At 48.2% G+C, this 12,416-nt stretch overlaps 1 protein-coding gene across 1 annotated transcript in view; it reads right to left on the bottom strand.

The window, feature by feature from the left end:
* GRIK4 (glutamate ionotropic receptor kainate type subunit 4) overlaps nucleotides 1-12,416 on the bottom strand; it is a 388,236-nt gene that overhangs the window by 71,958 nt on the left and 303,862 nt on the right. Inside the window, exon 14 of the mRNA XM_021671204.2 lies at nucleotides 10,986-11,189. Coding sequence (XP_021526879.1) covers nucleotides 10,986-11,189 — 204 coding nt within the window. The remainder of the gene's footprint in view (nucleotides 1-10,985; nucleotides 11,190-12,416) is intronic.

Here is a 12,416-nt window from a genome sequence, read left to right as displayed (position 1 = left end):
CCTTAATTAATACATTTTCATTTCCTCTGCCGACCCTTCACTCCCCTTAACAGCTGGCGCTCAGTGGGGAAGGCGGAAATAATTCCCAAGAAGTGAGCCTTCTGACAAGTTTCCCAGGCTGCTTTGAGATGCCCTTTGGGGTTTGGAGGAGTTCCCAATGGGAAGCTGCTGAGGAGCACTGAACCTAACTGAACTCCAAACCCTCCCAGATCCCCCAGAGCAACTCCTTCCGTGGAAAATAACCAGCGCGGGGATCTGAGGATGGGCAGGGAACATTCTGAAGTCTGTTCCAAATCTGTGGCTGGCTCTCTCTAGGCCCGGAGACTGCTCTCCTGGAAATGGTGATTTAAGCAGTGCATCTTCATGGGTCGTGCTCCGATGCCATCCCTTAGTCCTGCCCTGCTTGGAGCTCCCAGCCATGTATTCACACCTACACTTAATTATCTTACATGCCTGTGCTCCCCTTGTCTTTTACTGCCTTGTCTGGAACAGAGACAGAACCAAACCTGATCTGTTCCTTTACCTCACACCCCAGCACGGTGACTGACACGTAGGAGGTGTTAAATCACTGTCTGCTGACGGATTCATAAATGGAAAGCCTGGCTTTCTAAGCCTTGGGTTGATGCGAATCTGCTGAAGGAAGCACTCCCTAGGTGAATGCAGCGCCCCTTATCTGAAATGTTTGAGACCAGAAGTGTTTCGGATTTCCCACTTTTTCAGATTTTGGAATATTTTCATAAACATAATGAGGTATCCTGGGAATGAGACTCAAGTCTAAACACCAAGTTCATTTCCGTTTCATATACACCTCAGACACATAGCCTGAAGGTAATTTTGTACAAATATTTTAAATAATTTTGGTCATGAAACAAACTTTTTACTGTTTTTGACTACAACCCTTCATGAGGATAGGTGTGGAATTTTCTACTTGCAGTATCAAGTCAAAGCTCAAAAAGTTTCAGACATTGGAGCATTCAGATTTTGGATTTTCAGACGAGGGATGCTCAACCTGTATTACTACTTTGCCGTGTTTCAGGCACTGTGTTAGGTGCATAAAGATGTCAAGATACATAAGACATTGTGCTTTCCTTCAGGGAGTTGCCAGTCTTACTTCCACTGGGAATCCATCCAGTTGTCCTGATTCAGAAGTCATTTCTGCCCCATACTTTCCTAGTTGTGTATGATGTACTTTGCTATGTCTAATACAGCACTTATCTTGTATGCCCTCGTTAAAATAATTTCTGCTTGCATCCGTCTGCCTTTTTAGCTGAAAAGCTCCTAGAAGGAAAGGACCTGACTTCAACTTCTAGCACCCCTGGGTGTTAGCTTCTTGGGACTCTGTTTACTTAGTCTGAAAAAGGAGGTGGTCATAATAAACCCAGTTTCCAGGTAAGGGGGCTAAGGACATAAGTGTCATCCAAATGTCCCTGTCAAACTGGCCACTCAAAGCCACCTCCTTGGTTACCATTCTTCTGGGCCAGCTTAATCTTTCCTCCCTATTCTTCTAGGAGGCAGATGCAGAGAACAAGAAGATGCCACCCAAATCTTCCTCTGTTCCAGACACCAGTTCTCACATGCCTCTTTAGTGCAGTGAGAAGAGCCCAAGATTGGGGTCTGGATAGGGTCTGAGTCTGGGCTCTGGCCACTTGCTGTGTGTCTGAGCTCGGGTTAATTATGAAACTCTCCGAGCCTCTGTGTCCTCATCTGTGTAATAATCCCTGTCTCACCGGCAATGTGAGGATCGAATGAACTCGCGACTGTAGAGCTCCTACATGGTGTCTGGCCTTGTCAGGAGCTATAGTGCCCTTGCTTCTACTCCCTTCCCTCCTGGTGGCTCAGCTTTGAACTAAGAAGACATGTGAGCAAGTGTCTGGAGCAGACAAGATCCCCATTCAGATCCCCTGCAAAGCCAAGGGAAGCCAGAGAAAGGAGGGAATCGGAAAGCCACGGCAGAGCCCTCCGCCGCACGCAGGTGCAGCATTGGCTGGGCTCGCACTGATGGCAGCTGCTGCTCCCGGGGCCTAGGCAATCTTCCGGGGTGTGTGCACTTCACTCCCCAATGGAGGACGGGGAGGCAATCAGAGGGAGAGAGGGAGAACCCAGCTGCAGCCTGGCAGCCAATACAGTCATGTCAGAAGAAAAGGAGAGTGGCTGCAGTCACAAAACTGCCATTATTGCCCTTTTCTCAGGTGAGTGAAAGGACTCCTAGTGACAGAAAAGAACCTTTAGGAACTCAGAATGAAGCAGAGTGTTGAGAGATTGCGCGAACACGGTTATGGCCAAGGCGCAGTCCAGAGCGCTAGCCCTTTTATTCTCAAGTACACCTGTCTGTGAATAATAAACCGGAGAAGATGGATTTCCTCCCTTCCCAGGTCTCAGTGGGTTGCATGCAGGGATCGCTACGTGGCATGCATCTCTCAAGGAGCCATTCTAGAAAGGACCTTCCCAGGGTCAAACAGCCTGTCCCTTCTCCCGCGAGATGAAGGATGACCTTAACCCACGCTTAAAGGTCTACAGGAAAGGGGAACTCCCTGCACTCGATGGGTCCCAGACTCAAATGCTGAAGTCCCCAAACAGCCACCGTCCTCTCCTGGGCATCCTCACCATCACTGCTTAATTCAGACCCCATTCCATCCTCCTGATCGCTGCACAGTTGTCTAATAAGTAGACTTGTATCTGGTCTTCCCACCTCCAATCCGTCCTCCTCTCTTCTGCTAGAGTAACCTTCTGGAACCAAAGGCAATTATGCCACTGCCCTCTTTGAATAAAACAAACAAACCACCTGCTCTTGGACAGCTCCCACTAGCCCTCTGGACATAGTTTATAAAGATCCAAACACATAAATCCTATCACGACTGGGCCCTGCCTGCAGCCCCGTTCTCCTCCACCCCCTCTCATGCTTGGCTCCAGTCGTCCAGAGCCAACAGCACTGCAGTGTAGCTATCTCGGCACCCACCGCGCCTAGAGTATAATATCCTTTTCTGCCAAGGCGATCCTTCTTGGTCCTCAGTGCTCTGCTCACTCATCATTTCCTTAGTGAGCTCTTCCCTGCTCCTGTACCACACCTCACTCAACTTCCATCAAAGCCACCCCTGCCACTCACTACTCATGGGACTTTGAGCAGGTTCCTTACTTCTTCTGTGACCGGATCTGCCACATTTGTTTATTGTGAGGCTTGAGTTAATAAAGGCAAGTGCTCAGAACAGTGCCTGGCCCATAGGAAGCACTTCATACGTGTCAGCTGCTGTCATTACCATCATTATAATTGTTATTAGTAGAGCGTGTGTCACACTTCTTGGTTTACCTGTCCGTCTCTTTGAGTAGATCCTGAACTCCTCATAGGCAATTCCTCACATCCAAGCTGTACTTGTCAGAAAGCAGGCACTTTGATGAATGAATGAATGGTTGCATTATAACTGAAACTCATCTCTTCCAGATTTGGATAAATGCAGAAACTAAGCCTTAATGGGGAAGGTAAAGTAAAGCTCTCGCTGAGCTCAGCCGTCACGTGGAGAAGGAGTGAAACACTCCACTTTGGCCCCTGGATCAGTATCTTTATTTTAAAGAATGCTGAGTAGAATTCTGTGACCTATTTGCAGTTAAAATAGTCTCTGGCTTCAAGGTAAAGGGTGATCCCAGGGGACCAAGTTGTATTTTTTTTTTTTTTAGTGCAGCAAAACGTCTCTGGACAATGTTCCCGGTGGATTGAGGCCATGAACAGCCCAACCCGCCAGGCCTCTGGCAAGCTCCTTCCACAATCCTTTCTCCTGGGCACCCAGGAAAGGAAACGGAATGAGGCGTTTCAGCTTCATTTACACTTAATTCATCAAAATGTCATTGGTAAGAGCTATTTGATGTCCAAGGCTTATGAGCCCTGAATATAAGCCTTCCAAAGCCCTTTTCTCTTTGAACTTAAATGTGCCATTCTGCCAACATGGAGTTGAATGCCAACGGGGTACTTTGTTCTGAATTGTGAACCTAGAGGGGGACTCTATCTCTTCCTAAATGTGCTTTACTCTCTCCTAAGCAGGGCCCTGAGGATGGAAAATGCAGCTGTAGGTACTACAGCTCAGCGCTTGACCAACAATGCCTCCTCACCAAGCGGAAGGGGCCTTGGAAGTCATCTGTCAGGCTCTCTCACTTTACAGATGGGGTGCAATCTCTTTTAGGCCAGAGTTAAACTTGGGTATTAAGTTCTGGGCACTCTCCACATCCTCGGTCCAGAAGGACATCTCGGAAGTGAACACCAATTGTGGCTGCAGGGAGATGAGGCTGTCATTCCAGCAAGGAAAGGCCGTGTGCTGTCATGGGCTTGGTCTCAGGTGCCTAAGTTTCACCAGACCTCTGCCACTAACTGGCAGTGGGACATTGGGTGGATCATTTTGTCCTTTGAAGCCTCAGCTTGCTCAGCTATAAAATGGGGGTAATAATCCCTACTTCACAGTGCTGCTGTAAAGGATGAAAGAACTAATACTTGTGAAAGCCTTTTATAGACATTCAATCATTGCCCAAATGTCAAGGGTTTAAGACAATGCCCAGAGAGGTATTTGCCTGACTGCACTGGTTCCCAGGTTCCAGCTGTGGGAAGAAGTACTAGCATCTCGACAACTCCAACACCCTTTTCCGAATGCTCCATCACCTCCACCCTCCGAACGCCTACCTTTTACGGCCACTCCCAACTCCAATGTTGCTCCTGCCACATGAATATCCCTGCATTTCCCCAATCTATCAAAGAAGCGTTCTCAATTCTGAGCCGCTGCTTACATAAGCAATTTCATCTTGACTTACAGCCCATCTGTCAGCTCCACAGCTCCCTCTAGCTACAACCCTTTATCTTGCTTTCCCTTACAAGCTACACGACTTTAATGAGTATTTCCCAGGCCGCTGTCTCCATCTCCTCTGCTCACTCTTCTTGCTCACAATTCAGTCACTGCCGTTGGACCTCAATCCAGCCACCCCCTGAAACTGCATTTTCCAGTAACCCCCGTGTTGCTCAGCCTGGGAAATACTCTTCTGTACTTCCTTTCAAGAGGCAGAAAACTTCTTTACCGCTTCTCTTTCGGCAGCCTTCACAGGCTCCCCTCTTCCTCCCTCTTGAACATGTGCTCTTTTCCCTGAAAGATTCCTTCCCTATTCATATCTTCATCTGCACCCACCCGTCCACCCTTCACCCTAGAGTCTATGCCTTCAGCCTGCTGAAGCCCACATTAGCCAACGCTCTGCTGCACATCTCTGAGTAGATGTCCAAAAGGCACCTCAAACTTACCATTTCCAAAGCTAAATGCATCCTCTCTCTCCTCCCAGACCTATTTTTCCACCTCAATGCTAGGCACCATCCTTATGTCCAAGTCAGAAACCGGGGAGTCACCCTACATTCTCCCTCCCTCCCACATTCCATATCCACTGGGTCCCCTAGTCCTGATGATTTCTCTATTAAATAGTTTTAATGGGTTACACAACACTGCATATAGTGTGATCCGATTTTTACAAAAAGAAGTTGTGTAAAACACATATTCATTTAAAAATTGGAAGGTATGATATAGAAATGTTAACCATAGGTATTACTGGGTGGTGGAATTACAAATAATTTTTAGTTTTCTTAAACTTTATCTGTTTTTCAAAAAATATGCATACCTCTGTATAAGAGAAAAACTGTGATGATGATAATTATTATTATTATTTCCGAGACAGACTCTGTCACCTAGGCTGGAGTGCAATGGTGCAATCTCAGCTCACTGTAACCTCCACCTCCCAGGTTCAAGAGATTCTCCTGCCTCAGCCTCCCGAGTAGCTGGGATTACCAGTGTGCATCACCATGCCTGGCTAAGTTTTGTATTTTTAGTAGAGACGGGATTTCACCACATAGGCCAGACTGTTCTCAAACTCCTGACCTCAGGTGATCCACTCACCTCGGCCTCCCAAAGTGCTGGGATTATAGGTGTGAGCCACTGTGGGCCCAGCCTATTACCTTTAAAGGGAGTTTTGGAATCTGTACCTTCCTCTAACTCCCAAGCTACTTTTGGTTCTCTTGCAACAGTGAAAGTCTTCTTCCTGGCTCCCCTGCCTCTCTAGTCGTGCCCTCCTGCCTACTTGTTTCATGCTGCAGCTCAAACAGGCCCTTCACCAATGACTTCTGCCCATGGGCCACACGCCCTTACTGCCATGCTCTGTTCCAAGGAGACACACCTATGTGTGGTTCCTGAAATGGAAACTACCCCTGCACCTTCGAGTCTCCACGACTTGGCTCTCATGCTCTCTCCTCACGTGCTCTTCTCTCTCCGTGTCTCTTCTTTGATGGTCAACATCTCTTCATCCTTAAAGATTCAGCCTAGCATCACCTCCCACAGGGGCCTTCCCCACGTATCACAGGCAGAGGTCAGTGCCCTCTTCCAGTCTTCTCTCTGCACCCTGCACTTCCCCATCACAGTCCTTCTCACCCTGCTCTTAAATGAATGGAGCCTCCATCAAAGTGTGGCCTTCTCGAGGCTAGAGACTATTGATTCATCTTTGTACCTGAATGGCTTGAACAGTTTCACCAAAACTGTTTATACATTCATATGAAGGTACTGGCATGATACAGAGGGTCCCTGGGATTAGTCCTGGGGCATTTGCTTCAAGTTACTCCAGTTTGTCTCCTCTCTGGGAAGCACACCTCCACTGAGACACATCATCACTGCCACTTAGTCCTGCTGTGGGCTCAGCTGCGAAGGAGCTGACCAGGCAAAACAAATTCAAAGCTGAGAGCCACCCCAGACCACCATCCTTTTCATCTCTACTGCCCAGACACAGCCCCAGGGTGAGAGGCCACCAAACTGGCACAGTTTGTGTGAATCCACTTGCTTTCACTCCAACCACACTTCCCCTTTTAATGGGATTACACCAAAAGTCATGCTCTGATGATTTTCATGCATATGCAGAAAACATGCTTGAATTCTCCTCCACAGTGAATACATGGCCATGTGTCTAAGCTCGTGGTCTCTGTATGTTTTCCGCTGTTATAACAGGATACCACAGACTAGACAATTTATAAACAATACAAGTTTATTTGGCTCACAGCTCTGGAGGCTGGGAAGTTCAAGAGCATGGCACTAGCACCTGGTAGGGGTCAGCAATGGCAAAGTGAGCGCACAAGACAGAGAGAGGCACCAGAGTCCTGACTCACTTTATAACAACCTGTTCTTGCAGTAACTAACCTTCTTCCTCAATGATGACATGAATCCATTCCTAAGGGCAGAGTGCTCATGACCCAGTCATGGGTTGCACTGGGGATTGAGCTTCCAACACATGAACTTTAGAGGGACACATTCAAACCACAGCATCCACTGTCTTGGGTAAGCAGGTGATAACAAACGTGAAAAGACTGAGGCTCTACAACTTCCACTGGAGATAACCCCGCGCTTCTACACTTTAGTTCATGTCACTCAGACATACAGGCAGCCACTATATTCCTCAAACTCTCCAAAGGAAGAGATTCCAGCTGCAGGCCAGGCTGCAGGCAAAGAGAGGGTCACAGCTCTCACCCACTTCCTAGATCAGCCCATGGGTTATGCTTTGCACTCCGAGTGCTGTCACCAGTGTCTTGGGAGATAACTTCTTTGAAGGTGGCCAAAGGGTCTGGTTGCACAACCTAGGAGTGTTGGGGAGGTGACTTCCTGTGGTGTGAACTTCAGTCAGTGAGATGTGGGACTCAGATGCAAGTTTCTCCCTCCTTGTGGTGGACTATTTAGTGAGGCAACAGTTTCACAGGGCCTCTGCAGGCTGAAGAGGCAGCCATGCTTAATACAGAGCTACAGCCAGCAGCTAACACACTCCTTCTGTATACTCTCCCCACTTGCCTGCCACCTTCCCCTTTCCCTCACCTCTGCGTCTGTGGACTTGCACTCCCTGATTTACCATGCAAGCTTTGACCTTGGGCTCTGTTTTTAGGGAGATTGGCCTAAGACAGCTCTCAAACTTCCTGTATGCCAAATACTCTGTGTGCGTATGTGTATGTATGGGTGTGCATATGGGTGTATGTCTGGGTGTGTGTCTGGGTGTGTGTGTGTGTGTGTTATTTAAGTCTTCACACACACAAAAATCTTTGCAGATAAACATTAGAGCTGTGGAGGAAGGGGTGAAAAGGATAAAATAGTGTGCCTAAGTAAACACAGCTAGTAAATGGATGAACTGAAATTTTAGCTTAGGTCTGTCTAACATCAAGATTTGTGTTCTCTCAGATCACAGGTACTGAGATCAGACAGACCAGAGCTTAAATGCTGGCTCTGAACTTATTAGCTCTGTGACCTTTGTCAGGTTACCTAGCCTCCCTGAGCTGCCATTTCCTCATCTGTATAAGGGACATATTTAAATGCAATGACTTCTAAGGCCTCTCTCAGCCAGGACATTCAATAGCCCCAAGAGTCTCACGGGGGACTCTGCTCCCTCTTAAAGCCTTAGTATTTTCCTGTGCAGCTTGGGAAAGGGGTCACGAAGCGCCCCGAGCATGAGGGCTGCCACACTCCTAAGGAAACATCCCAGCAGACATCTGAAACCTTCAAATCTGGGGATGATGGAGTCCCAGTGTCATCAACTCCCACTCAGGACTAGCCCCAGTGGCACACAAACAGCCTTCAGCCTTCTACCTTTTCCTCGCCTGGGAAACTCCCACCCATCCTTCATAGGCCAGTGCACACATCCTCCCCAGGGGAAGCCTTCCCCCTACAGACCCCTTGCGTGCCCACAGTGCACCCTGCTCTCCTCTAGATGCTCTCTTACAGCTCCTTGCACTCTGCCTCCCTTGCACTTATCACAGTTTGAAATTATACAGGAATGCGATCATTCATTGATCTCCACCTCACTCGCTAGTCCAGAAGATCCGTGAGGGCGTGTCCATGTTTATTTTGCCCCCCATTGTATCTCCAGTGTCCACAACAGTGGAAGATGTTCAATAAATATTTATTGAATTAATGGGTTAATTAATTAGTTCATGTCAACTAGCCAAGTCTCGATGAGACCAAAGCAGCAGTATTTTTGCTTGAAAGACGATCTGGGGTGAATTCTAAGATCCCCTTCTGATTGTCCAAATCACTCAGTGTGTGGCCGCAGGTCTATCAGTCCCAGACTCCTCTCCCTGTCCTCCAGTCTGTGTCTCAGCTCATTAGGGGGCTAACAAGGAGATGGCTGTGCACTGACACTGTCGTCCCTGAAGTCACTCTACCAGTCATCAGGCAGCCCAAGGGAACTGAAGAAACCAGCTCAAGGTAATCGAGGACATCAGCAAGAAGGTAAAGAAAAGGCCTGACATTTCAGGTTTCTATGGTCTAACTACTGAGCTGCACCTTCACAGTGGAAACCAAATAAGAAGAATGTTTCAGGAGTGAGTCTGAAAGATTAAGTAGAGAAAGCCGTGAATCCTCTTCCACTTAAGCACGTGCATCATCAGGCTTGAATCTCAAAAAGTGAGGCTCAAGAACTGCAGAGGGCTTTCTGATGAAGCTTCACCCTCCCAGCCCCACCTCCACAGCAGTCCTCCAGGGCTCCCTAGGCCTTCTGCAGCCATTTGTTGACTTGTCAACCCTCTCTATGAGCAGGGCCTCACTTCTGAACCAGCCCTCTCTGGACTGCAGCTGCCCTGGGTGGTTCAGAATTCACAGAACAAGGCTTGCCATTTTACCCTGCCAGGTCATTGCAGATGCTGTGGATACTCTGCCAGGCAAACTCTTAAGTGTCCTCCCTCCTCAGTTCTTAAACACCTTTTCCATAGCTCTCATCTACATAGACCTTTTCCCAACGCCTTCTCAAGGACTGCTTATTTAATACCTCAACTAATATTTTTATCATTGAAGAGGAGGATTTTGAAAATTTAGCTTATCTTCCAAGTTTGTTGGATATAAAGGGTTAAAATCATATTAATTCAACAACAATAACAAAAAAGATCTGGGTTCCAATCTGAGCTCTGTCTCATGCTAACAGTGTAGCTCCTGCCAAGTCTTTCAAGCTTTCTGGGCTCGACTGTTCATTTGTAAAGTGGGGCTAACAACTAGCTAAAAGGTGTGTTTAAAGAGGATTATAGACAACGCATGTAAAACACCTTGCACACCAGCACATGCTGGGAGGCTGCAGGAGAGCTGCAGGAGCTCCTTCTACCATTGAAAGCCCAGAGAGGAAAAGAGTTGGATCAAGGTCACACCAAGAACCCAGGTCTGTGCTCTCTGCACTGTGCCCTCATCACCTAGCCTGATCATCAAAACTCAGCTGTGGAAATATGGACAGTGAATTAGCAATGATTTAATTAATTTTTACCATTGTTAATAGTGTGTACAAAGAAAATAAGAGATTTCCCCTGGAAGAACTTTTTATACCCTTGCTCTAACCTAACAGATGACTGACATTCTACAATGCTCACCTGCATGATAATCATGTCTCCACATTCACCCTGAAAATCTACAGCAGGTCCAAGCACACCTTGGCCCTCAGTCCTTAAAGGGACATTAATGCTCACCAAAGATAATACAAGAAGTAAGAAAATATCTGTAGCTGTGACCAATTCCTCTGCCAGTCAATCCCCTTGCCCTGTTATTTAGCCAGGTCTCCTTTGGCAGTCTCTCAAGGATCCAAGCCAGCTGATGTGGGTGCATTCTCTTCTCCCAGGGCCTCTTCAAGCTCTGCTAGGGAGTGCTACTGAGCCACAAAATAATCAGAACAATCAGAAAGCACCAAAAATGGAACCCAAACTCCCTAACCTGTGTTCATCAGTCAAAGCCTCCATGACGTGTCAGGGGCTTGGGACTAGGAAAGCCACGGTGTAGGGATCGTTGCAGGCTTATCCACCAATGCACATCTGTGCCAGCCCAGGCAAGCTTTATGGAATGAATGGACAAGTAAATGACAAATGCATGAATGACTGACTGAACAAAAGGAGGGTTCATGAGCTTGCAGCACAACCTTATGCCCTTCCGATCCCTCCCAGCCCACCCTCAGGCCCAGATCACTTGTCCTCTCCTTACCCTAGCGATCAGCTCCCCGACCATTCCCGTCCAGGTGCCGTTGGCCTCGGGAACGCCATACACGCCATCCCCAACCAGGCGGATCTTGTAGTTGAATCGGAGGATCTCTGCCAGCTCCTTGAGCATGTCCACACAGAAGCCCTCGTAGCGGTCATTGCCTTCCATCTCCTGGTGGTTCCCCTTCAGCATTAAATACGGGTTTTCCTGCAGCAAAACTGGGCAGCTGTCATTCTCATCTTAGCCCTGGTGTCTCAGCCACATGTGATGGGGAGGCCCAGGGGTACAGAGGGTCAGGGAGGAGATGGGGCAGAAGGAGGAAAGAGGCAAGGGTAAAGGGCTACTTCAGGGTGATGACTAGCTCCTCTCCTGATATGCTCCTTAAAGTTGTTCTTCAAGGTGCTCCTATTGTCAGGAACACACAGTGGTCCCCGCTGCACAGAGGGTCAGGCTTAAGCTGCTCCACCTTGTTTAAGGTCATCATCTGACCCCACCCTCTATATCTTTCTTTTTTTTCCTGCCTCTGCTTTATTCCAGGCAGACCTCTGGCAGAGCATTATCAGAGATACGAGGATGTCTTCAATACAGCAGCTAGGTAAGAATAGGTACATGAGCAACTGCAGTCCAAGGAGGGCATTGGGAAGAGGGCAGGTCTCTCCAGTGAGATGTCCAGAGAAGGTTCCAAGCTGAAGGTGGGATCCAAGCTGGGCCCAGGAGGAGGCAGAACACTGAGAGCTGGAAGGGCTGTGAATGAAAGGCATGGGCTGGGGGAAGGCACAATCAAACTATCCTGAGTGGCTGCTCAGCGGACAATGGACTTTCCAGGGTAGCCAGAGCACAGGTTGTGGCTCTGTGCCACAGGCACAGGCGAGGTGGGAGGAGAAATGGAGATGAATGGACTAGGGTCAGGGTGGTCCTCAGATGCCAGGATGTGGTGGCTGCACATTACACAAGATACAGTGGGGGAGCATTAAGTGTTTTAAAGACGCAAGGCTGTGAGCAAGGAATATTAAGTAGTAGGAGAGGAAGCATCCAGGGGTGGGGACAGAGCGACAGACCCTTTCCTGAGATGAGACCCTGAATCCTGTGCTCCAGGTTGAATTGCAGAAAGCCAGAAGGATGTAAGAGACACAGAAAGGAGCAGGCCTGATGACTGGCTGGGTGTGGGTCCTCAGAGCCTTGGAGCCCAGTGGATGGACTGACAGAGGGTGGTATCAGGACTGGCTCCAATGCCTGGAGGGGAGGAGGATTTGGAATAGGTTGAATCTGAGGTGCTGGCAGGCTATGAGGGAGGAAATGATCAACTGGCTGTTTAAAATGTGGAGTGAGGGTAAGACAGGGGCCAGAGATTGGAGATGTCGTACAGAGATAAAGGCTGAAGCTGTGGAATATGTCAGACGGTGAGGGGAAGAGTTGAGAAAGGGCAGAAGAGGA

This window comes from Aotus nancymaae, unplaced genomic scaffold (genome assembly GCF_030222135.1).
Source record: "Aotus nancymaae isolate 86718 unplaced genomic scaffold, 86718_ANA_hifiasm-v0.15.2.pri h1tg000012l, whole genome shotgun sequence".
Lineage (NCBI taxonomy): Eukaryota > Metazoa > Chordata > Mammalia > Primates > Aotidae > Aotus > Aotus nancymaae.
This window is presented reverse-complemented; position numbering and strand designations above follow the sequence as displayed.